Source organism: Acinonyx jubatus, chromosome C1 (genome assembly GCF_027475565.1).
Source record: "Acinonyx jubatus isolate Ajub_Pintada_27869175 chromosome C1, VMU_Ajub_asm_v1.0, whole genome shotgun sequence".
NCBI classification, from domain to species: domain Eukaryota; kingdom Metazoa; phylum Chordata; class Mammalia; order Carnivora; family Felidae; genus Acinonyx; species Acinonyx jubatus.
Window position 1 is genome coordinate 179,890,377 of NC_069381.1, and position 27,402 is coordinate 179,917,778.

The following is a 27,402-nucleotide window of genomic DNA, read 5'->3' on the forward strand; positions in this document are numbered from 1 at the left end:
CCTGTCTTTCCTTCAGAAACCTGAGTTCTATCAGGAGGAGGCCTGTTTAGACATGCAGTTTGTCAGGAGGGAGTTTCCTAGTCAAACATGTTTGGGCCAAACACATTCTGTATGAGGCCTTTAGCTCCAGGTCCTGATTTAGAGTCATGAAGGCCTGGACCTAGGGTAATTCCATTTATTTGCCCTATTTCCTGCAGGAGAGATCTGTTAAATCCTACTAAGGCCATGCAATATTACAGGAGATCAGTCCTTTCTTAAATTTTGCAATCTGAATTATTTCCAGTGGGTTAAAAGGGCATCCCAAGGAAGAGTCCTTGAGGACTGTAGAAGAAGTTCCCAGACAAGTAGAGAAGGACCATTACTAAAAAATCCCCTGACACCTGGGTGGCGTCCCACGCATAGGATATGTCAGAGGTTCCTGAGGTGTCAAAGCGACCTGAGGCATCCCTCGAACGAAATCACTATGGCCACAATATTACCTTGCCACTGAGGGCAATACTCCCTGGAAGGCCCCATAAAGGGCCCCCAGTGGAAGGGATGCCAGCATCCTTCCACTTCCCTGTTGCATCCTAGGCTACAAATGGGTGCCCGGTGTATGGACCGAAATACCATACCCTGAAGGCTGTGCCCTAAAAGGCCGTGCCTTGAAGAACATGCCCTGATTGTCATGCTTTGGTTTACCTGATCTTTGAAGAGCATGCCACAGAAGCTATGTTTTAGTTTCTTGAGGAAAACTGCTGTTTTTAACCCATGGAAAACACTAGAAAAGTTTTACAAGAGGAAATTACCCAATTTTGTAATTTAGGTAGTTAGTAGAGGACATTGACTAAAAACAGTAAAGATAGAAATCCGTCATGCTTTAAGTGACATTCAAACACATACAGTCTTCACAGCCAACTTCCCTAGAAAATGGTCCCTGTTGGGTTTTAATTCATTCGGGTACTGATTTTGGCCACCTCCCAGTGGAGGTCACGTGGCCAGAAGTGGCTAGACCAGAGATGTGGAGGGGATCACATTAGACCAGTGAGGAGGAAACCTCACACGGGAGTCTTAAGATTGGCAGCCATCTAGGTGGCTGTCCTGTGCTCAATACAGACAACTTTGTATAAGGACAGGAATAAGAGAAGGCATCAAGTTTCTGGGTCTTGTTACCATCCCAGCCAGGGTACTAACTTCCAGCCAGAAGGCAGGCTTTCTCCTTCCTGTAGTCCTGGGCTAGAGGATTGCAGCCTGAGCAATCAACAGCAAAGTGTTCCAGTAAGATGATACTCCTCGAAAAGCCTCTGAAATTAAAGTAAAGGAGGAAAAGAGAAAGTACTCAGCAACTTTGCACTGAAACTCAGAATCCAGATGAAAAGAATCAGCCCTGTGTTCAGGCACCAAATGATGGGATTTTAGGGCGTTGGGGGTTCAGAGCCAATGGCCAAGAAAGAATTCTTGAAGACGTCTTTGGTGCAAAAAGGTGATTTTATCAAAGCACAAGGACAGGACCTGTGGGCAGAAAGAGCTGCACTGGGGTTGTGCAGAGTGACTGATTTATATATTGTGGAGTCTGGAGGAAGGTAAAGTCCAGAGGAAGTTTCTTAAAGGGACTTCCATATGCTGAAGAGGATTCACAGCTTACTGGAGGCCTACCTATTTATTGTCAAGCTAAGGTTATTTTTCCCTGTAGCAAAGCATTATCATTAAGATAGTAGGAAGTTCCTGATGAGGCTATTGATGAGATATTTGTAAACTGATGGAGATTATCAGTTTAACCTTTTGTTTTCTGTCCTTTCCTTTGTTATTGGGCAGCCAGGAGTGCCTGAGGAATGTCACACACCCTGAGGTGGGGGGAGAGGGGAAGTTGATTGTGCTAACTTGTGCTTGGCCCTCAGCTTGCCTCATGGTCCCTCATCAATACATTTTGAATTAATGATGTGAAGTTTGTATCTAGATTCTTAGTGTGTGTATGTCCAGTTGTTCCAGCACCATTTGTTTAAAAGATTATCAGTGATTACCATTTATTATTAGTTTTTATTAAGACAGTCTTATTTCTGCTATTTCTGGTATAAGACAATCTTATTTCAAGATAAAATCTTGAGTTTTTATTGAACCCTGTCAAGAACCCATAGGACTGTCCTAGTCAAAATGCATTTTCATATTCGAGCAGAATGGGTGTAATAGCTTGCTAGTGCTGCAGTAACAAAGTAGTACCACGGACTGGGTGGCTTAACAACAGAAATTTCTTAAAATATTTCTGGAGATTTGAAGTCCAAGAGCAAGATGTCAGTAGGTTTTTGGTTTCTCTTGAGGCGTCTCTACTTGACTTGCAGATGGCTGCCTTCTTACTGTGTCCTCACATGGTCTTTTCTTTGTGCATATACATCCCTGATATCTGTTTATGTGTCCCAATTTCCTTGTCTTAGAAGGACACCGTTCAGGTTGGATTAGGGCCCACCCTAACAGTGTCATTATAGTTTATCACCTCTTTAAAGGCCCTGTCTCTAAATACAGTAACATTTGAGATACTACTGTTAGAGCTTCATTGGAGTAATTTGGAGGAATACAGGTTAGCCCAGATCAGAGGGCTGTATAAAGACAGAATAAATGTGGTATATATCTTCCTAAGAGATAAAATATATAAAATCTAGTTCTGATAAACATAAAGCTAATAGCTTTTAATAATGCTTCAGAAATACCTCAGTAGTATAATTATCAAATAAAGATTTCCTCTAAGGGCCCTTGTGTGGCTTAGTTGGTTAAGCATCCAACTCTTAATTTCAGCTCAGGTCATGATCTCACAGTGCATGAGACTGAGCCGTGTTGGGCTTTGCGCTGACAGCACTGAGTCTGCTTGGGATTCTCTCCCTCTCTCCCTAACTCGTTTTCTTTCCCTCTCTCTCTCAGAAATAAATAAGCAAACATTAAGAAAAAAATTTGCTCTACAAAGGACTTAAATTAGATCTTGAGTATATTATACTATATAATTTGATCCAGAATTTAGAAAAATGCAGCAATCTACCGAATGTAACAAAATAATTATAATCTGACAGTATAGTTAGTATCAGATTATTAATATAGCCAAAACCAAAAACTATGGCTCATTCTTACATAAGATTGTAATACTTAACTGATATAGAAGGAATTTCTAAACTTGAAGGGACAGAATTATAAAAAGTAGGATAGGTTTGACCACATAAGAATTAAAAATTCTACGTTTAAAAAGAGCAAAAGCAAAACTAATAAAACCCAGCAAAACTAGATAGAGTTAATAATCTTACCTTTTAAAGAACTTAAAATTGGCTAAAAAAAGACAAACAATATGAAAAAACAAAAACAGTGGTCAACTAACAGGTCAGAACATGTACAGAGCTTATAACCATATTAGAACATATTTAACCTCAGTAGTAACCAGAGAAATGAAAAACTGTCAAGATGCTATTTTTCATTTATTAAATTAGCAAAGATTTAAGAAAATAATACATACTACTGATGGGATTTATTATTAATGCTATTGATAGGTGGCTAATATCTGAAGGAAAATTATATATCAAATATATCAAAGGTCTAAAAATTGTTTATACCTTTAATCTAGTGATTCCTCTTGTAGGAATTTATCCAGAGGAAATAGAAATGCAGTGAAAGATTTATTCACAAGCATGTTTAGCAGAACAATATTTAGAATAGTGAAAAACTGGAAAAACCTAAATGTTTATTAGGGGTATGATTAAGCATATTAATAAAACAACTCCAAAATGGGCTATCTTATAACAGTTTCATGCCAACACACTTTTCATGTCTTTCAACTGTTTTTAGAAACTTTTTAAACATTATAAAATATGTCATTCATAGAGAAAACACATATAAAATATGTACAGTTTTGGGAAGGGCTATAAAGTCTTTACTGGGGCTTAAAATAGAATTTCTTTTAAGTCATCTAAACTGGGGCTCAAAAATAGAATTTCTTTTAACTTAACATTACTTCGCAAAAGGAATAGCATTTTGCAAATCCCATTCAAGTTTAAAAGGGTCTCTTTGCAGGGGTGCCTGGTTGACTCAGTCAGTTAAGTCTGACTTCGGCTCAGATCATGATCTCATGGCTCATGGGTTCAAGCCCCATGTCGGTCTCTGTGCTGACAACTCAGAGCCTGGGGCGTGCTTCAGATTCCGTGTCTCCGTTTCTGTCACTCTGCCCATCCCTTGCTTGCACTCTGTCTCTCTCTCTCTGTCTCAAAAATAAATAAGCATTAAAAAAAAAAAAAAAGGTTCATCCTGATGGCCAACAGACACATGAAACGATTGATGCTCAACGTCACTCATCATCAGGGAAATACAAATCAAAGCCACACTGAGGTACCACCTCACACCAGTCAGAGTGGCTAAAAATGAACAAATCAGGAGACTATAGATGCTGGCAGGGCTGTGGAGAGACAGGAACCCTCTTGCCCTGTTGGTGGGAATGCAAACTGGTGTAGCCGCTTTGGAAAACAGTGTGGAGGTTCCTCAAAAAACTAAAAAATAGAACTACCCTATGACCTAGCAATAGCACTGCTAGGAATTTACCCAAGGGATACAGGACTGCTGATGCATAGGGGCACATGTACTCCAGTGTTTATAGCAGTGATTTCAACAGTAGCCAAATTATGGAAAGCCTAAATGTCCATCAACTGATGAATGGATAAAGAAGATGTGGTTTATATATACAATGGAATACTACTTGGCAATGAGAAAGAATGAAATCCTGCCATTTGCAGCAATGTGGATGGAACTGGAGGGTATTATGCTAAGTGAAATAAGTCAGAGAAAGACAAATACCATATGTTTTCACTCATATGGATCTTGAGAAACTTAACAGAAGATCATGGGGAAAGGGAAGAGGAAAAAAAAAAAGTTACAGAGAGGGAGGGGGGCAAACCATAAGAGACTCTTAAATACAGAGAGAAAACTGAGGGTTGATGAGGGGGGTGGGGGACAGGGAAAGGTGGGTGATGAGCATTGAGGAGGGCACTTGTTGGGATGAGCACTGGCTGTTGTATGGAAGCCAATTTAACAATAAATTATGTTTTTAAAAAAAGGTTCTCTTTACCTCATGATAAAAGAGATTCTTTTGTAACTTTATCTGACTCATCATTTATTGAGAGAAACAAAGTCAGTGTACCCCAATTCTTGAGTGGTAGTTTATCTGCTACTTAAGTTACTTTATTATTTGTTTAGACCTTTAAATTCCAAAACAGAATTGGAACAGCTTTTAGAAGTATGTTTATAATACTATGGGATAAAAAATATATAGATGAAGTAATGAAATACAGAAAAATGAGACTTAAAAATGAAAGCCAGGAAATACAGAAAGTACATGTACCAAGGTATGATAATAGTGTTTTTCAATCTTCTTTTTGGTAATAGTCCATTGTAAGATGTGTATTTTATACCAATGCACCATACATAAATAATACAGACATTTCATGAAGCATTACTTACCCTTCCTTATTACATGCTGTGTGCTCTGATATTTTTTTCCCTTTTTCAAGTGCTGCTTGCGGCTTACTAATGCGTCTTGACCCACAATTTGGAAAAAAGACTTATACAATGGGAAGACAAGGGCAACAGATTTGATGCCTCATTTCTTAGTAGTTTATCCCTTAGGGGGAAACAAAAGCATGTTCCTGAGTAGTCATAAATGAACGAAGAATGGGAGTAAGATGGCAAAGTGTCTGGTAAACTTTTCTTGGTGACTTTGATCTTTGGCAAACTGCTGTCATGTTCCCTTGGTCTTGCCTAACTGCAACTTGCTCTGTAGCTAAGGAGACAGCTGTCTCAGGAGAAGAACCTCAGGGAATCTCTTGAGAAATCTGGATCAGCTATGCTATTCAAAATACAAGAAATGGAATCAACAGTGGAGGTGGAACGGAAACAGGTAGATTTTTCTCTCCTTATTTGTGTCAAGGAAGTGAAACCAAAAGAGAAAGCTGACATACCTTGAACCCCATGGTTTTGCTAATTTTCTCTAGACTTACTAAATTTTTGCCTGTATTATTCAACATACCTACATGTAATTTAGACTATTCAATTCTAAGTATTGAAGGAAATTAATTAGTAGTTCCAAATTCTAATACCTGTAATTGGATTACATAATCTTTACTATTTTAACCAGTGGCTGTCCTTCATAACAGAATTAATTATGAAAAAGTTCCTACTTAAAAAATTTGTAAATGATAATTTATTACTTACACTACCAGTATAGTAGCCACTAGCCACATATGGCTATTTAAATTTAAATTAGTTAAAATTAATTCAATTCCTCACTCACTCTGGCCACATTTCAAGTTTTCAGCAGTCATTTGTCACTGGTGACTGCTGTGGTGGGAGAGTGCATAGAAAGTTGTGCTGGATGGCCCTACTGTGAAACACTGCATCCTGTTGGGATCTTTAACCGTGACCTAGAAACTTTTCCCTCTAGTGATGTTAAGATTTGAAAATGTTCCTTACTGTAAGGTAGTTGGATAGAAATTTGTACCTTAAAGAAAGGAGTTTTTCTTCTACATTCCAGGTGCAAATTTTGCAGCAAAACTGCATTGCCCTACGCAGTCATATACAGACCACCCAAGAACTACTGGCACAGGAGCAACAGAAAAAAAGAGAGTTGGAGACTACTATCTCACAGCTCAAGTCTAATCTAAGTATGAAAATAGGTGCTAGAAATTACATTTGTTAGTTTTTTTGAGATTTCATGCAAAAACTCTTAAGATCCCAAATTTTTGAAGTGACCATTACCGATATTTACCACAAGACTGAATATAAAAAATTGCTGATTTCCTTTCTGTCTGTGGCACGGGGGGAAAAAAAAGAGTGCTGGTAATAAAATAGAATTTGATCCTCTTAACTGTGAACTATTCTCTATTTAGATTTTTTTTTCAGGTCTATTTAAGTGTTTGTGGACTTAGGAACATTGGGTTTCTAGAAATCTAGATTGACTATTGGATACTAGAATATTAATAAGGAATTAAGGCCTTTGATATTTGCTAATCTACTGATTCTAGCCATTTATCATGTCAGACTCTCCATTTTTCAGGTTACCAGTCTGTTGTCCTGAATTTGTAGCAATGGATGGTTGTAAGTTACCTTAGAGCTTAAAGTCCTCATTTTACAGATGAGTTAACAGAGTTCTTACAGGTGATTGAGCTAGGAAATGGATGAGTCTAGATTTGGTCCCATGTTGTTCAGAATCAAAGTTCTTCCAGCCCCTGAGCCCTTACCATATTTACTGTTGTTAATATATAGTTGTAAAGCAATTTTCAGACAGTATCAAATAGATCACAAAGAATTATGGTGCATGGCCCCACATGAGTAACACTTCATGGTTTACCTAAGGCTTTCACATAAATGATCTCATGCAACATGCAAAACTATCCATACTTCCCAAAGTTAAAGCGAATAAATGGTGAAGTGAGGCCTGAACCTGTGTCTTCTAACTCCAAACGCAGTGTTCCTGCCAGTGTGCCTTCTGTATCTGGCTGTAATGAGGGTAGGGAATACCAAAAGGGAAATGAAAATTATAAAAAGCATACAGCAAAGAGTAATCATTCAATGTTTTGACCTACTGCTTTTAACAGAAAGTACTCTTTTTCCTCATAGTTGTTAAGTAGTGAATTACTCTGGGGAGCTCTCACTGATAAGGCCCCAAGATAATTTTTTGTCTTCCTGTGACTGGGACTACAAAAATACATATTATATTTTATGGTGCTGCCACATTATCTCATTTGAACCTTACAACCTTGTGAGAAGATAAGAAAATATACTCCATTCTGTAGAAGAATAAAAAGATCTGTATCCAAGGATCCACTGCAAATAGTATAGCTGGAACTAAAACACAGATCTTTCTGTCAGTAATTTTTTAATGTTATCTCTCATTGGATTAATGCTGTAGTTTCGAATTTCGTAAAGAACATATGAAAGACCATTAAAATATAACAATTATACAACAGTAATTAAAAGTAACACGAGGAAAAAGAAGCCTGCCTGAGTACCAACCATGTGCTTCTTATTGAATAGTAGACTCCTTACATGCATGCAATTTGATTACTATAAGGTACAAATAGTTAAACTAACTAGATGAGTAAACGGAATGCCTTTGTATATTTGCTGTAATGAATTTAAAAATGTAATTGTTTATTAGCAATAAACATTTATATACACACCCACTAATTAAAGTGCTTAAATTATTCTTCCAAGTAAGATAAACATTCTCCTTTCATTCTTAACTTGATCGAGGAATTATTAGAAGAGATCTTATGGGTATCCTTTTTATCCTTCACATATTTTAAATTAGCATTTACTCTATTTGAAATGAGTCCTGGACTTATTCATTCAAAAAGCATAGTTTTTCTGAGTATATTCTACATAAAATGTGAGTTATATGTTTTGTAATTTTCTGGGTTTAGAATATTTAAGTGAAACAAAACTGATCTTTGTGAATTGTTCATGAAACCAAAACATTACTCTCAGGGAAATTTACTTTGGGCTACCAATATATAATGCCAAACTGTTCCTATTTCTGTTTGGTTTTATTATCACTGTATTCTCTCTGGGTGGTTTCACATCTTTCTTTTCCACACAAATCATCTTCCTTCTCCAGATAGTATCTTACTGTCAACTCAACATATCTCAAAACACATGTGAATACTTATCTATTGCAGTCATTCTTACTCATTCTGTCCCCTGAACTTGCCCCTTACCCTGTGTTCCCTATTTTGTGGAAGAGTCTGCCTCCCACCCCATTGCTGACATGTGGACACTAGATACTCTCCTTGACTTATCTATTGCCTTTACCCCACCAGGCAGCCACTGAGTCCTGACAGTTCTCCCTGCTTGGTATTTCATGAGTGTGCTTTCCCTCTGCATCTCCATTGCCAATCCCTTAGAGCCAGGTTTCATTGTTTTATACTTTGAGTACTACAACAGCTACTAAACTCCTCTTTTCCTTATGGAGCCTCTGTTAGAATATTCTAACACAGCTTTTGATCCTGTGCCTCTCCAGCTTAAAATCCCTCAGACGCATCATGGAGTAAGATATGACCTCATTTACTATAGCACATGACTGTGGACTATTTTCTTGATAATTTCATTATTTATTTTCCACTCTATGAAAAAATATAGTAGAAATACTTGCATTCTCCTCATTTCCACAACATACTAAAAAAAAAAGGAAAGCTCAGGGAAAAGGTAATGTGTTGATCTCAGTTTAGTTGTAGTAAGTTATTATCGTAGTTATGTGGACTCTTTGTTTTTAGTTTCTAGAGATGACCTCATTTCCAAGTTGGCTGAAGAAAATAAGGTAAGTTTTGAGGTTGTAGAGTTCAGAGGTGATCTTTCCTCTCTTCACTAAGGAGTATCTCCTTACTCGTGTTGGTTTACAGTTCCTTTTTTTTTTTTTTTAAAGTTTTTTTATTATATTGTGTGTGTGTGGGGGGGTGTTGCAGAGAGAGAGGGAGAGAGAGAACCCCAAACAGGCTCCGCACTGTCAGCACAGAGCCTGACAAACCGTGAGATCATGACCTGGGCGGAAATCGAGAGGCAGAGGCTTAACCAGCTGAGCCACCCAAGTACCCCTGGTTTACAGTTCTTCTGATTCTCCTAAAATTTTTATTAAAAAAAAGTTGCAGTATAAATAAGTTGTATATTCAGTCCTGTTGCAAACTGGGTATTAAGAAATCATTTCAGGCAGGTTAATATGGTTTGAAAAAAGATGAATTAGCAAAAATAGTGAGACTTATCTGCATCTTCTGCTTATTGGCAACTAATTGTTAAAAGGAAAGTTTTTTATAAAATGTAAGAAATACTAGTGATAGTGATGGCTGCACAACAATGTGAATATACTTAATGCCACTGAACTTAACACTTAAATATTTTTAAGTGAACTGTACACTTAAAAATGATTAAAATGGTAAATTTTGTTATTTATATTTTACCACAATAAAAAATGAAAAACAGGAAATATTGTAACTTTTATATCTTAATTCATTTCTAAATAAATCTTAATCCTGTTTGGAGTAATTTTTTCTGGGTTCTGTCTCATCCTGTATTATGTGATGTTTAAATCTTGAGATGCTTCTCAAAAGGGAGTGATTCTGTCTTTGTAGGGGGAGGACTTATCCTTCCCCATTTCAGCTACTACCTGTTAGGGAAAGCCCAACCCACAACTCCTATCCCTGCCACCTTTCTCCCATATTTTATTTTTTATTTTATTTTATTTTATTTTATTTTATTTTATTTTATTTTATTTATTTTATTTTTTTGTTTTTTTAATGGAAAAAAATTTCTAATGTTTATTATTTTTGAAAGAGAGAGCGAGCGAGCAGGAGAGGGGCAGAGAACGCATGTCAGGGTCTGTGCTGACAGCTCAGAGTCGAGCCTGCTTCGGATTCTGTGTCTCCCTCTCTCTCTGCCCCTCCCCTGCTCGCACTCTGTCTCTCTCAAAAAAATATTTAAAAATTTTTTTAATGGGAAATAAAGAAAATCACAAGATCTTACTGCTTAGGGAAAAATATTCACCTTAGCAGAATTTTCTTAAGGATGCTAAGTAAATATTTACATTATGGTTTTAGGCAAATTCTTTCTAGTTTGAAACTCAGTATGAGAACATTTTGTAAACAGCTTTTATAATTTGTTTAAAAAGAAGTTTGGGAGTTGAAGATACCAAGATTTTTAAAAATTCTTTGTAAGACACTTGTCTATATTGATCATTAGAATTTGCACTGGTATATGTGCTGCTGAAGGAAGCACTAGAACCTGAACTCATACTAAAATACAGAACATGTATTTTGGTAGAGATATATGTAATAGTTCTTATGTGTAAAAAAGGAGAGATTACTGTTTTTTCTCAGAATATGCAGATGTCTTTCAACAAGGAACATGAAGAAAATGCATATTTGAGGACTGAAATACTATCCCTTCGTGAAACATCAGAAAAAGCACAGGTAGATCTTATTGTATCTCTAACTTCTAGAGGTTATTTAATTTTGTTCAATTAAGGAATCAAGAACCAAGATTAACCCTAATTATATAAATTCATACCAACACCGTAGGTATAATTGGCATATAACATTGTATTTCTGGTATACAACATAATGATTCAGTGTTTGTGTACATTGAAAAATCATCACCACGATAATTCTAGTCAACATACATCACCACGTGTCGTCACAAAAATTTTTTGCTTGTGATGAGGACTTTTAAGATTCACTCTCTTAACTTTCAAATATGTAGTACAGTATTAACGATAGTCACCATGCTATACAGTACATCCCTATGACTCACTTATTATATAACTAGAAGTTTATGCCTTTTGATCTCTATTACCTCTCTCCCATCTCTTACTTTTGTCTCTGGCAGCCACTTACCTCTTTGTATCTGTGAGCTTGGTATTGTTTTTTGGTGTTTTGCTTTTTGAAGATTCCACATATATTGTAAATGAGATTATATGGTATTTTCTTTCTCTGGCTGACATATTTCACTTAGTATAATGCATTCAAGGTCTCACCATGTTTTTGCAAATAGCAAGAGTAAGTTCTTTTTTTTGTGGCTAAATAAATATTGATATGTATACCACATTTTCTTTATCCATTTATCTGTCGATGGACATTTAGGTTGTTTCCCGATCTTGTCTATTGTAAATAAGGCTGCAGTGAACATAGGGGTTCATATATCTTTTTGAGTTAGTGTTTTTTTTTTCTTGAGATAAATACCCAGAGAGTAATTGCTGGATCCTATGGTAGTTTGATATTTAATTTTTTAAGAAAATTCGGTACTGTAATGCACAGTGGTAGTATCAATTTACATTGCCACCAACAGTGCACAAGGGTTCCTTTTCTCCACATCCTCCCCAATACTTGTTATTTCTTGTCGTTTTGGTAATAGCCCTTCTAACAGATGTGAAGTAATATCTTATTGTGGCTTTGATTTGAGTTTCCCTGATGATTAGTGATGTTAACATCTTTTCGTGTACCTGTTGGCTATCTGTATATCTTTGAAAAATGTCTATTCAGGGGTGCCTGGGTGGCTTAGTTGGTTAAGCATCTGACTCTTGATTTCAGCTCAGGTCATGATTTCAGTGTTTGTGAGATAAAGCCCCTCATCGGGCTCTGTGCAGACAGAATGGAGCCTGCTTGAGATTCTCTCTGTGCCCCTCTCTCTGCCTCTCCCATGCTCTCTTTCTCTCAAAATAAACATTTTTTAAAAATGTCTATTCAGATCTTGGACCCATTTTTTAATCAGATTTTTTTGGGGGGTGCTATTGAGTTGTATAATTTCTTTATGTTTTGGATATTAACCCCTTATCAGATATATTAATATATGATTGCAAATATCTTCTCCCGTTCAATAGGTTGCCTTTTCATTTTGTTGATGGTTTCCTTTGTTGTGCTTTTTAGTTTGATATGCTCCCACTTGTTTATTTTTGCTTTGGTTGCTTTTGCTTTTGATGTCAGACCCAAAAAATCTTGCCAAGACCAATATCCAGAAGCTTATCTATGTTTACTTCCAGTAGTTTTTTGGTTTCAAGTCTTACATTCAAGTCTTTGATTCATTTTGAGTTAATTTTTATGTGTGGTACAAAATAATGGTCTAGTTTCCCATTCTTTTGCATGTGCCTCTCCAGTTTTCCCAACACCATTTATTGAAGAAACTGTCTTTTCCCCATCAGAAAAAGCACAGGTAAATGTTCGCATTTCTCTGGTTTTCACATGTTATTTAATTTTGTTCAATTAAAAAACAAAGAACCACGATTGATCCTGATTATATAAATTCATACCATTGCCATCATCCAGATTTTTTATTTTCATGAAATCTATTTCATCTATGAAACATCACATTAACTACATCTCCCATTACCAAAGTTCTATGATACATCAGTATATGAGGTATACTGCTAAATAATGCACTAATTTACACTTTGCCTTTGTTTGCTTTGTAATTTACCCATTGAATGTATATAGTTCTCATCTCGACCTATGAACTTCTAAGCACTTGAGTGCCAGGGCCAATGTCTTACACTTTCCTTGTATCTTTTATAACAAGTAGCACAGTAGGAACCTCATAAATGCTTACTGGATTGTAGAGTTATGTGTACTTATTTTCTGTGGGATGGTTATTGCCAAATTTAGCGGATGTTACTTGTGTGTGTGTGTGTGTGTGTGTGTGTGTGTGTGTGTGTGTAGGCAAACAGGTTATTTCTCACCCAAGAAATAGTATTAATCACTTAAAATAACTGTTGCTAGTACAATTTGGTTACTTCAATGTTGGGATCATAATGTTGCTGTGCTGTCTTTATGATAAAGAAAATGCAAAATAAATGTGTTCTTTTATAAAATAATAATAAAAATTATTACTGCTACTTTTGCTGTAGTAGTAGTAATTAACATTTACCAAACCCATTCTACATTCCAGGCACAATTGTAAGCACCTTATGTTACTAACAAATTGTAATCCTCACAATAGTGCTACTATAGAAACTTATTATTCTCATTTTAAAGATAAGGAAGTTGATATACAGAGAGGTTTAATAACATAGCTAATCAGTGACAGAGTTATAATTTGAGCTCAAGCAATCTGGCTCCAAAGAAAATTAGCTTGTTCTTTTCAAGGTTCAAGAATTCACCTCTGTCTTATCCCACGTATTTCTTGGTGTATAACTTAGAACTTTAAAGTGCTCCTGAACATGTTCCTAACTTGTGTACTATACATACCACTTAGGCTTTCCAGAGAAGTTTTCATTTCTTTTTTGTTACCATTTTTTGAATTTTTTTTTAATTGATCCTGCAGAGTTATTTGTCCCCATCCTTGAAGAACTTGTTCATTAAAAGATAAGATCCTTTAAAAAATAAAAAATAAAATTAAAAAAATAAAGATAAACCACAGCATGTTAAAAAAAAAAAAAACCATAAGATCCGTGGCAAATACAGTTTGCAAAAATAACTGATAATTAGGATAAATGGTTTCCACAGGAATACAAATTTTACATATCAAAAGACAACAGAATTGTATGAAAGATCTGTTGTACAAAAGAATTTTGTTTTAGTTTGGATGATCTGTCTTGTGAAATGGTACAATTATCTATATTTTGCTTTTATGAATACTGTAATTGGTAGCAAAATAACTTAAAACATTTTGTGTTATTAGCCAAACAATTCAGAATGCTCATCTAAATTGGGGAATGAATTTCTATAATCTTGGCATCAACATTGTAAAGTCCATTCTGTAGATATCGTGCTGTGTCTGACCAGTGTCCAGAATTCTGAAGAAACTATTGAATGCTTCACTTGCTCCACCAGATGAACAAATTTCTCCTTTTGATTTAGAATTATGTGGGGTGTTGACTCCAAATACTGAAAGCATTATCTAATGAAATATCAATTGGAGGTAGGTTAAATAAATTAGGTTCACATACAGAGTGAAATACTATGCCATCATTAAAAATAATGGTTAATAAGTAAAAAATTATTTACTGGAGAGACCTGACATGCTGTACATATCACCTTAGGTTTCGAATGACCAACTGACTAGGAGGTGTTCAGAGCTGCACAGCATGCTTGAGACTGTTAGTATGGAAAATGCCAGAATTATTTCTGACCATCAAGCCATTCTGCAGGTATTCATTTAATACTAGTCCATCTCTGATAGAGTCAACAATAAAACTCCTTGGCTAAGAGATAAGGAAATAAGCATGACCAACTGAATAAATATTTTAACAATTCCAAGAAATGTTTTTAATTGGCAGTTTTCAGTTTTAATCAAGAGTGGTCATTTAGCCTTATACTCAATACTTTCTTTTTTTTTTAATGTTTATTTATTTTTGAGACAGAGACAGAGCATGAATGGGGGAGGGGCAGAGAGAGAGGGAGACACAGAATCAGAAGCAGGCTCCAGGCTCTGAGCCATCAGCCCAGAGCCTGACGCGGGGCTCGAACTCACGAACCGTGAGATCGTGACCTGAGCTGAAGTCAGACGCTCAACCGACTGAGCCACCCAGGCGCCCCTCAATACTTTCTTAATGGTTTCTTCTCAAATACTATTACTTTAGGAAAAGTAATTACCTGTCCTATTGTTTATAGAATCATAGAAAACACTATGACTGACCCTAAAATACTTTTTCCTTAAACACCAGTACTTTCCCATTTTGCTTATGCCATATTCCATCTGCTGAGAATGGTCTTTACTTCTTCAGCTATTTGAAATTCTGTTCATTCTTTAAGACTCACCTTTATCAGGAAGCTTGCTCATTCTAACCAGAAGGGATCAATTTTTCTGTTAACTTCTATTCCTGGGACACTAAACATCGTAATAATAGCTCTCACTCTTTTGGGAGTATACTTACTGTATACCAAGCATTGTGCTAAGGATTTTACATATATTATGTCCTTTGATTCTAGCAGCCATTATGTAAAGGAATATTATCTTCATTTTATAAATAAGGAAAATGAGGTTTAGAGAAATGTACAACTTGACGGAAGTCACCTAGCTAGTAAGGGGTAGAGCTGGATTGAAACCCAGGTCTCACTCCAGAGTCAGTGTGTTTTTAATTGTTACATTATGTTGCCTCTCTGTGCATTCTAGAGCAGTTTATATGTATGGCTCATTTCCTATATAACTTTGTGAGCTTCCTAGAACCAAGGACATTGTCTTCTATATCTTTGCTATTTCCCAGAGTGCTAACCACTGCACAGAAAGATACTCAATAAATATTTGTCATTAATTCAACAAGCACTTAGTGTTTATTCAGTGCAGGTATGATGCTAGGTCTAGATGGGATTATAGTGGTGAACAAGACAAAAATCTCTACTTTTGTGGACTAACAATTTAGTAGAATAATTAATGTGACATATGCAAGTAACTGTCATAAGCATTTTTAAACTTTGGAATGTTACACATTTTATTTTCCAAAGTGTGAAGGTTTGCTTTGCAGTCAAATATTGTTAAGATAAAAGTGTTTTAAAATATGTTTACAAAAGTAATTATTAATATGTACTATACTTGCAAAAGTTTTGTATATTGTAGGTAGAGGGGATATGTGTAAAAATGTTATGTTTTGATAAGTCCAACATGATGAGCCAGAGAAAATAAATTCTGCAAAACAGTTACAGATATATATTCATTGTGCTTCTCAAGTAATCACATTTTTTACAAATTGAAGGTTTGTGGTAATCCTGCATCTAGCAAGTCTGTCAGTGCCATTTTTCAGTAGCAATTTTCTCATATTGTGCCGTATTTTGTGCTCTGTGTCATATTTTGGAATATCTCACAGCATTTCAGACTTTTTCATTATTTTTGTTCTGGTGATCTGTGATAATTTGATCTTTGATGTATTGTAATTCTTTTGGGGCAGCACAAACCATGCCGCTATAAAATGGGAAACTTTATAAATGTTGTGTGTGTTCTGGCTTCTTTGATCAGCTATTCCCCCATATCTCTCCCTCTTCTCAGACCTCCTATTTCCTGAGATCCAACAATATTGAAATTAGGCCAGTTAATAATCCTACAATGGTCTCTTAAGTGTTCATGTGAAAGGAAGAGTTGTACATCTCTCACTATAATTCAAAAGCTAGAAATGATTAAGCTTAGTGAGAAAGCCATGTCAGAAGCCAAGAAAGGCCAAAAGGTAGGCCTCTGGGTACCAAACATTTAGCCAACTTGTGAATGCAAAGGAAAAGTTCTTGAAGGAAATTAAAAGTACTACAGTGAACACATGAATGATAGAAAGTGGTAAAAACAGAGAAGAAGGCAAACCGTAAGAGCCTCTTAAATACGGAGAACAAACTGAGGGTCGCTGGAGGGCTGTTGAGTGGGCGTATGGGCTAAATGGGTAGTGGACATTAACGAGGGCACTTGTTGGGATGAGCACTGGGTATTATATGTAAATGGTGAATTACTAAATTCTATTCCTGAAACCATTTTTACACTATATGTTAACTGACTTAGATTTAAATAAAATTAAAAAAAATAAAAATTAAAAAAGAAAGTGAAACAGCCTTATTGCTGGTGTGGACAAAGTTTTAGTGGTCTGGATAGAAGATCAAACCATTTACAACACTTCCTTAAACCAAAGCCTAATCCAGAGCAAGGCACTAGTAACTCTCTTCAATTCTATGAAGGCTGAGAGAGGTGGGGAGGCTGCAGAAGAAAAGTTGGAAGCTAAGAGAAGTTGGTTCATGAGATTTAAGGCAAGAAGCCATCTCCATAACATGAAAGTGGGAGCAAGTGCTAACATAGAAGCTGCAGCAAGTTCTCTATGAGATCTAGAAGATGATTAATGAATGTGGCCACACTAAATGACAGATTTCCAACGTAGACAAAACATGCCATTGGAAGATGCCATTTAGGACTTCCGTAGCTAGAAAGGAGAAGTCAATGCCTGGCTTCAAAACACAGCCTGACTCCCCTTTTTTCCCCCCACTCAGTGTAAAGGAGACTTTATGGAAGCTCCAGGGCCATAGGACTCAGGCAGGAGTCTGCCCTGCAGGCAAAGGAAGAGCTAAGGGAGGGGCCTTCTTTGACCTTCCCCTTGGGTCACAGGTTGTTGGTGTGGCCTCATTTCTTGCAGCAGTTGACTGCTCAGGGGTGCAGGTGAGCATAACCCTTAAAGCAGATAATTTTGTCACAGTTGTATTTCTGAACGAGCTAGAAGAGGGAAAGAAGGCTCAATGCTGTAGCCTACAGACAAAGCACCAAGTGCAGGGTGAACTCTTTCTGAATATTATAGTGTCAGAGAGTGCAGCCATCCTCTAGCTGTTGGTCTGCAAAAATCAGACACTGCTCGTTACAGGGGATGCTCTCCTTGTCTTGGATTTTGACATTGACATTCCAAATGATGTCTCTGGACCCATTCTAAAGGGTCAGAGTGAGAGTCAGGGTCTTCACAAAAATCTGCATCTCTGCATTTGTTGCTCAGCCACCTTGTTGAAGAGAAAGAGCCAAGCTGACTCTTGTTTGGGGCTAATGCAACGAGTGACTCTAAGTTGAAGCCAGTGTTTGTTGACCATTCCGAAAAATCCTAGGACCGTTAAGAATTTTGCTAAATCGACTCTGCCTGTGTTCTACAGATGGCACAAGAAAGCCTGGATGACATCTGATTACAACATGATTACTGAATATTTTTATTTTTATTTTATTTATTTTATTTATTTATGTTTTAGAGTGTGCATGTGTGTGAGCAGGACAGGAAAAGAGAGAATCTTAAGCAGGCTCCAATGCCCAGCACAGAGCCCAAGGGCATGGGGCTTAATTTCACATCTGTGAGCCAAAATTGAGCCAAAATTAAGAGTCAGACACTTAACTAATTGAGTCACCCAGGTGCTCCAATTTACTGAATATTTTAAGCCCATTGTTGTGGCTCAGAAAAAAAATTCCTTTCAAAATATTACTGCTCACTGACAATGCACTTGGTCACCCAAGAACTCCAATGGAGTTGGACGAGATCAATGTTTTCATGCCTGCTTACACAACATCTATTCTGCAATTCATGAACCAAGCAATAATTTTAATTTTCAAGTCTTATTATTTAAGAAATCTATTTCATAAGGCTATAGCTGCCATAGATAGTGATTACTCTGATGGATCTGGGCAAAGGAAATTGAAAACCTTTGGAAAGGATTCACCATTCTAGATTCCTTTAAAAACATTTGTGATTTGTGGAAAGAGGCCAAAGCATCAACATTCACAGGAATTTGGAAAAATGGATTTCAGCCTCACACAGAGCTCAGTTGATGGTTAACATTTTTTTAGCAATAAAGTGTTTTTAAATTATGTACATTGTTTTTTAAGACATAATGCTACTGCACACTTAATAGACTACAGTATGGTGTAAACATAACTTGTGTATGCATTGTGAAACAAAATCATTTGACTAGCTTTATTGTAATATTTGCTTTATTGTCGTGGTCTGGAACTGAGCCCATAATATCTCCTAGGTATTCCTATATAGTACTTTTGCTATCATGGTATCTGGGTGCAATTTTAAATATTTTCCAAAGAATTCACACCATATTATTAACATGATTGTCCCTGGAAAGTGGGATTATTTCATTGGGGTGGCAGGAGATATAGATGAAGAGATCTTTTCACTTTATCTGCATTGATATTTTACTTTTCAAAATAATTGAAATTTTTCATATTGAAATTTTAAAGTACCAAAATATTAATAGAATTTTTTATCTAAAAATATGTTCATGTTGAGTTTTACAGATTTTGCAGCAGGCTGGGTAGACAATGCATCTTCACTCTTGGCTGGTAGAGCCATAAAATGGTAGAACTGTGGTCAGGTCAGAGTGGCAACAGAGAGAGCTGAGCATTAAGTTCTTTTTTAAAAAGGTTTTATTTATATAAAAATTTGTCTTTTGTAAGTTAATTCAGTATGATTGAATGATACCCCATCAAATGACTTTCTGGCATCTCAGCTTTTAATATTACTTTTAAAATTCAGATAGAGCAGAAAATGATGACACAGACATTTCAAGAACAAAACTTCTTGCTGGATGCAGCCCATGCCAGTATCACTACTGAGCTACAGAGTGTTCAGAATCAGAAGACCCAGCTCCAGGCACATCTGTAAGTAAATTATAGACAACTTCTTCTGTATCTTTTATTCTTGCCTTTGTATTTCTTATCTTTAATGAGAACATTTAATTCTGCATTTCTTGGGCCAGACACAAAGGTAAAGACTTTGCCCTCAAGGAACTAGTTCTGTTAGAACATTTTGGTAACTGCTGTCAGGCAGTATGCTCTCCAAGAAATGACTCTATTAAAGAACTCTCATTGAGTGCTCATGTCTCCTTGTTCTCTTCCTACAGGGACCATTTAATCCTTGAGCATAATCAGTGTATCCAGAAAGCACAGGATGCTGAGAAGAGGGCAGCCTTGCAGAAAGAGCTGCTGGAATCAACTATTGCAAGATTGCGAGGTGAATTGGAAGCATCGATGCAAGAGAAGAAGTCCCTTCTAGAGGAGAAAGAAAGACTTCAGGAAGAGGTAGAAGAAGCAGATTTATATTACCTCCTGGTTGGGGTGGTGATCTTGTTCTAAAACTATTTTCAGTGCAAGATAAGAAAAGAAATACAGCCCACTCAGATGCAGTTTGTCTGAGTTGCCCATTAAAGAAATCTTTAGGTAGCTGATCTATGTTTTTTAGCATGTGGAGTAGTCTGTGCCAAACAGCATGCCCTTATACAGCGTTAGTGAATGTCAACTCATAGTTCACACATCCTCATGTTAGTGAAGGGGTCAGATTTAAAAAATTGATTTCCCCTGAAGGAGTGGACAATGGAGGTTAAGGGGGAACAGCCCTGTCTTCCTATTTAGGAAGGTACCATCAGAGTCTGACATGCAGACGTGTCTTTCTAATTTCAGGGCTATTTGTGAAGTCTGCTCTGCCTCAGAGACTCCCTGAGTGGCCCCTTTTCTGAGAGGATGTTCTATCTCTGCAGTGTAGGTATTAATTAACATGCAGGGTGTGTCTGCTATAGTAGAGACTGTCACCTGCTTTAAAATTGACCCATTTCTTTTTTTCCCCTCCTTGGGCAGGTTAATAAAACAGAGAAAGAAATAGCTCAAGAAAAATGCAGTTTGGAAAAGGAATTAGCTAAAAACAAGGTACTCCACATTTTATTTGTTGACATTTCACCGTATTTTATTTCCTTCTGTACCTCTGCCTCCTGTATCAGCTTATCTTACTGAGGAGATGGGTTATTTTGTTGAATACCAAGATGTGGAAGGACAAAGAAGCCCCTGGGCTGGATGCGACTCAGCACTCCAGGCACTGTGGCACAAGGCTGCTTCCAGGGAGCACTTGTTGAGATCTGGCGTTTGCCAGTGAGTCATGACCACCTCTGGCCCTAGTGTTACTGGGTATTTTAGCCAGGAAGTCCCTTGAGAGTGAGCTAATGGTCCTGTGGGAGGCAAAGAGATAATTGCTGACAGGGCTGGGTTTTTTGTTTCCTAAAGCCAATTGGGCTTCCTAAGTACCTATTAGCACCTGTCACTTCATCTGTGAGATACTCTTTTCTGGGTTCTAAAAAGATAGAATGGCCAGAGACACAATATAATTCTTATTAAAATAAAACAAAAACATAGCATCATTTTGCTTGTCTGATTTCATTTGTCTGAGCATAACCTAAATGTAAGTTCATGGGGCTAAAAGATATTTGTTCATTAGAGAAATTATATTAGGCCAAGTGATCATGCTTATAAAGGGTCCTTTTCTTTTTTTTTTTTTTTTTGCCTAATTTGATATTTTTCAAATGTGTGTTCATTGTAAAGCTATGTTTTTCTAAAGTCAGACCTATTAAGTTATAATATGCATAGTGAAATTCACTTTTTTTTTAGTGTACAGTTCTGTGAGTTTTGACAAACACATACAATTATATAACTATCATCACAAAAAATACAGAACACTTCTATCACCTCAGGGAGGCCCCTCGTGCCTCTTTGTAATCAACCTCTTCTTCCACTTCCATCCCTTGACAACCATGGATCTGCTTTTCTGTTCCTGTGGTTATGCCTTTCCCAGAATATCATAAATGGAATCATACAACATGCAGCATTTTAAGTCTGGCTTCTTTTATTTAGCATAAGGTATCTGAAGTTCATCCGTGCTGTCATATGTATCAGTTGTTTGTGTTCCATTATATGGATATACCACAATTTCTTTACCCATTTGAAGGACATTTGAGATGGTAAATTTTGGCAGTTATGAATAAAGCCTGTATAAATATTCAAATATGAACATGTATTTTTATTTCTCTTGGCTACTTAACAGAATTTGGAATTCTAGATCCTATGGTAAATATATGTTTGACATAATAATAAACCATTTGACTGTTTTCCAAAGAATCTGTACTATCTTGCCTTCCCATCATTTTCTCTGCATTCTCACCAGCTCTTGGTATTGTTTGTCCTTTTAGTTTTAGCCATTCTGACTGGCATAGGGGGGTGTATTATTGTGGCTGTAATTTGCATTTCTCTAGTGATTAATAATATTGAGCATCTTTTCCTCTGCTTGTCATCCACAACTTGAAGTGTCTCTTCAAATCTTTTAACCACTTTTAATTCAGTTTTTCTTATTATTTTCTTACTGTTGTTTTTTTCTAGAGATTGTAAAACAGTCTTGTATGATTCTTATGTAAAAAATTCTTATTCTTGGGGCGCCTGGGTGGCGCAGTCGGTTAAGCGGCTGACTTCAGCTCAGGTCACGATCTCGTGGTCCGTGAGTTCGAGCCCTGCGTCGGGCTCTGTGCTGACTGCTCAGAGCCTGGAGCCTGTTTCAGATTCTGTGTCTCCCTCTCTCTGACCCTCCCCCGTTCATGCTCTGTCTCTCTCTGTCTCAAAAATAAATAAACGTTAAAAAAAAATTCTTATTCTTTGTATATGTACAAATCTTATATGTGCTTTACATATTTTTCTTCCACTTTATGCCTTATTTTTTCGTGCTCTTTCAAAGAACAGAAGTTTTACATTTTGATGAAATCCAACTTATGAATTTTTAAATTTTTGGATCATATTTTTTGTGTCATACTTTTAATTTTGGATCATATCTAAGAAGTTTTTGCCTAACCTAAGATCACAAAGATTTTCTTTTTTGCTCTCTAGACGTTTATAGTTTTGGGTTTTAGATCAGGGCTATGACCCATTTCTAGTTAATTTTTGGATATCATACAAGGTATAGTTTAAGGTTCATTTTATTTTCAGATGGATTGATTGTTCTAGTCCTTTGTATTATTGAGATAATTAGTATATGATAGATTCACCTTCTTAAAATATACAATTGAGCGATTTCTTAGTATATTCACAAGTCTGTGCAAACATCATCACTATCTAATTCTAGAACCTTTTTATCACCAAAACAAAACCTGGTACCCATTAGCATTCACTCTCCATTCTGCCCTGCCCCCAACCCCTGGCAACTATTGTACTTTCTGTCTCTATGAATGTGTTTATTCTCCCATTTCATATAAATAACATAAAATAGTATGTGGCCTTTTGGGTCTTGCCTCTTTACTAGGTATGATGTTTTCAAGGTATGTCCTTGAAATAGTAGTAAATGTCAATATTTCATTCCTTTTAATGACGGAATAATATTATATTGTGTGACTACACCAAACTTGACTCAGCCATTCATCAGTTGATAGAGATTTGGTTGTTCCCAATTTCTGGCTGTGAAGAATAATGCAGTGAACATTTGCATACAATTTTTATGTGTGTAAGCATATCTTTAGGAATAAAACTGGGTCATATGATAACTATCATTTTGAGAAACTACCAAAGTGTTTTACAAAGTGACTGCACCATTTTGCAATCTCACCAGCAGTGTATGAAGATTCATGTATCTTCACATTTTCACCTACGTTTGTTATTTTCTGCTTTTTAAAAAATTAATATACCCATCCAAGTGGGTATGAAGTATCTCATGGTGTTTTTTTTAATTGAGCTGAAATTCACATAATAAAAAATCAAACACTTTAAAGGGAACAATTCAGTAGCTTTATACATATTTGCAGTGTTAATGTAACCACCACCTCTGTCTAGTTCCAAAACATTTTCATCACCCAGAAGGAAACCCCATACCCAGTAAGTAATCATTTCCAATTCCCTCTTTCTTCTCCCCCCTGACAGTGACCAATCTGCATTCTGTCTGTATGGATCTGCCTATCTGGATATTTCATATAAATGTAATCATACGATAAGTGATCTTTTGTGTCTGGCTTCTTAACATAATATTTTTGAGGTTAATTCATGTTTTTGTACATTTCAGTAATCCATACCCTTTTACTCCCTTTTACAGTTGAGTAATATTCACAGTGTGTGTGTATGATGTGTATATACACATACCACAATTTGTTTTGTTCATCTGTTCATGTGTTGATAGACATCTGCATTGTTTGCACCTTTGAGCTGTTGTGATTAGTGCTGCTATAAATGTACATATGTGTTGTGCATGCATTTGTTTGAGATACATACCAAGGAATGGAATTACTGGGCCGTATGGTAATTTTGTTTTAAGTTTCTGAGGAACCACCAGACTGTTGTCCACAGTGCCAAACTATTTTACATTCCCACCAGCAATGTACAAAGATTCCAATTTCTCCACATCCTTACCAACGTTTTTATTTTTTTGTTTTTTAATAATAGCCATCCTAGTAGTTGTGAAAGTGGTACCTTGTTGTGGTTTTGATTTGCATTTCCCTAATGACTAACAACTAAAGATGTTGAGCCTCTTTTTATGTGCTTATTGGCCATTTGTATATCTTCTTTGGAGAAATGTCTATTTAGATCAGTTGCCCATTGTAAACTGGGTTGTTTTTTAATTGTTCAGTTGTAGGAGTTCTTTATACATTCTGGATGGTAGCTCCTTATCAGATATGTGATTTGCAGATATTTTTCTCCCATTCTATGAGTTCTGTTGTTTATTTTTTATTTTTTTAAGAAAGAGCGCAAGCAGGGGAGAAGGGCAGAGGGACAGAGAGAGAGAGAAAGAGAGAGAGGAAGGGAGGAAGGGAAAGAAAGAGAATCTTAAGCAGGCTCCATGCTCAGCCTGGAGCCTGATGCAGAGCCCAATCCCATGACCCTGGGATCATAACCTGAGCCAGAATCAAGAGTTGGATGTTCAACTGACTGAGCCACTCAGGCACCCACTATGGGTTCTGTTTTTAAATTTTTAGATTTTTTGACATTCAGTTTACTTATTTATTTTTTTGGTTGTCTGTGCTTTGATGTTACAAAATCAAAGAAACTGGGAAACTGTTGCCTAATCCAGGATCACAAAGATTAACATTTTTTTATTCTAAGAATTTTACAGTTTTTCATATTACATTTAGGTCTTTGATCCATTTTGAGTTAATTTTATATATGGGTTGAGGTAGAGGTTCAACTTCATTATTTTATCTGTGGATATCCAATTGTCCCAGCACTATTTGTTGCAGAGCTGTTCTTTCTCTTGAATAGTGTTGGCTCCTTAGTCAAAACCCAATTTACCATAGATGGATGAATTTATTTCTGGACTTTCAATTCTGTTCCACTGGTTTCTATGTCTTTCCTTATGCCCAAACCACACAGTGTTGATTACTGTAGTTTTGTAGTAAGTTTTGAAATCAAGATGCAAGAGCCTTTTTTTTGTTGTTGTTGTTGTTAAGATTATTGTGACAATTCTGGATACTTATATTTCTATATGAGTTTTAGGATCAGCTTTTAATTTTCTGCAAAAAAAGGGCAGCTGAAATTTTGATAGAATTTGTATTGAATCTGTATCTCAATTAAGGGAGTTTTGCAATCAATATATTTTTTCTATATAAGAATGTGTCATCTGCAAATAGAGATAGTTTTATTTCTCCCTTTCACATTTTCCTGTCTTTTCTTTCTTTCTTTCTTCTTTTTTTTCCCCCTTGTGTAATTGCCTTGGATAGAATCTCCAATACAACACTGAATAGAAATGGTGAGAGCAGACAGACATCCTTGTCTTGTTCCTCATCTTGGGAAAGCTTTCATTCTGTCACCATGAAGTATGATGTTAGCTGTGGGCTTTTTCTAAACACCCTTTATCAGGATGAGGAAATTTCCTTCTATTCCTGGTTTGGAGAGTTTTTATCATGAAAGTATGTTGAATTTTGTCAATTGCATATTCTATGTCTATCAAGATAATCTTGTAGATTTTGTCCTTTATTACTATGGTATATTACATTGGGTGATTTCAAATGTTGAACCAAGTTTTCATTTGGGGGATGAATTTTACTTGCTCATGATGTATAATCCTTTTATGTTGTTTCATTTGGCTTGCTTGTTGAGGATTTTTGAATTGTTGTAAATAAGGGATATTGTTCTCTAGTTTTCTTGTGATGACTTTGGGTTTAGTATCAAGGCAATACTGGTCTCTTAAAATGATTTGGTAAGTGTTCCCACCCCTTCTATTTTTGGGAAGAGTTTTTGAGGCATTGGTGCTAATTCATCTTTAAATGTTTTATAGAATTCACCAGAAGCCATCTGGTTCTAGGTTTTTCTTTGTGGGGAATTTTTTGTTTTATTTGTTTTTAATTATTATTATTGATTCAATGTCTTGTTAGAGATCTATTCACAATTCCCACTTATTTTTTTAGTTAATTTCAATAGTTTTGGTCTTTCTAAGAATTTTACCATTTCATCTAGGCTGTCTAATATATTGGCATACAATTGTTCATAGTAGCTCCTTTTCTTCATTTCTTTAAGTTCAGTATAATGTTCCTTCTTTCATTCCTAACTTTAGTAATTTGGGTCTTTCTTTCTCTCTCCTTTTTGCTTTCTTTCTTTTTTTTTTTTTTTTTTTGTTAATACAGTTTAAGGTTTGTCAATTTTGTTCATCTTTTCAAAGAACCAACTTTTGGTTTTACTGTCTCTTATTTTTCTATTCTCTTGTTTCTGCTTTAATCCTCATTATTTTCTTCCTTCTGCTTGCTTGGGTTTAATTTGCTCTTTCTAGTTTTTTTAAGATAGCAGCTTAGGGGGCGCCTGGGTGGCTCAGTCGGTTAAGCGTCCGACTTCGGCTCAGGTCATGATCTCGCGGTCCGTGAGTTCGAGCCCCACGTCGGGCTCTGTGCTGACCACTCAGAGCCTGGAGCCTGTTTCAGATTCTGTGTCTCCCTCTCTCTCTGACCCTGCCCCATTCATGCTCTGTCTCTCTCTGTCTCAAAAATAAATAAACGTTAAAAAAAAAAATTAAAAAAAAAATAAGATGGCAGCTTAGGTTGTTGGTTTATTTTTTTCTTTTTTAACATAGTTTTCTACAGCTATAAATTTCCCTTTAAGCACTGCTTTAGCTGCATACCGTACATTTTGTCGTGTTTTCATTTTCATTCATCCCAAAGTATTAACTACTTTTGTGATTTTATTTTTGGCTAATTGGTTATTTACAAGTTTTTTGTTTAATTTTCCCATATATGTGACTTTCCCAAATTTCCTTCTTTTATTAATCTCTAATTTTATTTCATTATGGTTGGAGAACACACTCTATATAATTCCAATCCTTTCAGATTTATTGAGAGTTGTCCTGTGACCTAACATGGTACATTGTGGAGAATGTTGCATATGCAATTGAGAAAAATACTCAAAAATTGAGTATTCTGCTATTGTTGGGAAGAGTGTTCTATAGCTGTCCAGTTGCTTTATAGTGTCGTTAAAGTCATCTGTCTCCTCTATGATCTTCTAATTGTTCTGTTCATTATTGAAAGTGGGATATTGAAATCGCCAGCTATGTTGAATCATTTATTTCTCTCTTCACTTCTATTAGTTTTTGCTTCATTTGTATTGGGACTCTGTTGTTGTTAGAGGCATATATATTTATAAATGTTATATCTTGATGGACTGACCGTTTTTTCAATATATAATATCTCTCTTAGGCTCTTAGACCCAATTCTA

General features: G+C 36.1%; 1 protein-coding gene and 1 pseudogene across 8 annotated transcripts in view; one reads left to right on the top strand and one right to left on the bottom strand.

The window, feature by feature from the left end:
• CCDC150 (coiled-coil domain containing 150) overlaps positions 1 to 27,402 on the top strand; it is a 94,303-nt gene that overhangs the window by 14,886 nt on the left and 52,015 nt on the right. For all 8 annotated transcript variants that reach the window (XR_008295503.1, XM_053215484.1, XM_053215485.1 and 5 more), the window contains 8 exons: positions 5,780 to 5,896; positions 6,530 to 6,659; positions 9,270 to 9,313; positions 10,863 to 10,955; positions 14,516 to 14,623; positions 19,451 to 19,575; positions 19,818 to 19,995; positions 20,548 to 20,616. Coding sequence is in view for 7 of the 8 variants with exons in the window: in XM_053215484.1 (XP_053071459.1) it covers positions 5,780 to 5,896; positions 6,530 to 6,659; positions 9,270 to 9,313; positions 10,863 to 10,955; positions 14,516 to 14,623; positions 19,451 to 19,575; positions 19,818 to 19,995; positions 20,548 to 20,616 (864 nt within the window). In the remaining variant the exon portion in view is untranslated. The remainder of the gene's footprint in view (positions 1 to 5,779; positions 5,897 to 6,529; positions 6,660 to 9,269; positions 9,314 to 10,862; positions 10,956 to 14,515; positions 14,624 to 19,450; positions 19,576 to 19,817; positions 19,996 to 20,547; positions 20,617 to 27,402) is intronic.
• On the bottom strand, positions 17,443 to 18,903 carry LOC106979957 (ubiquitin-60S ribosomal protein L40-like; annotated as a pseudogene).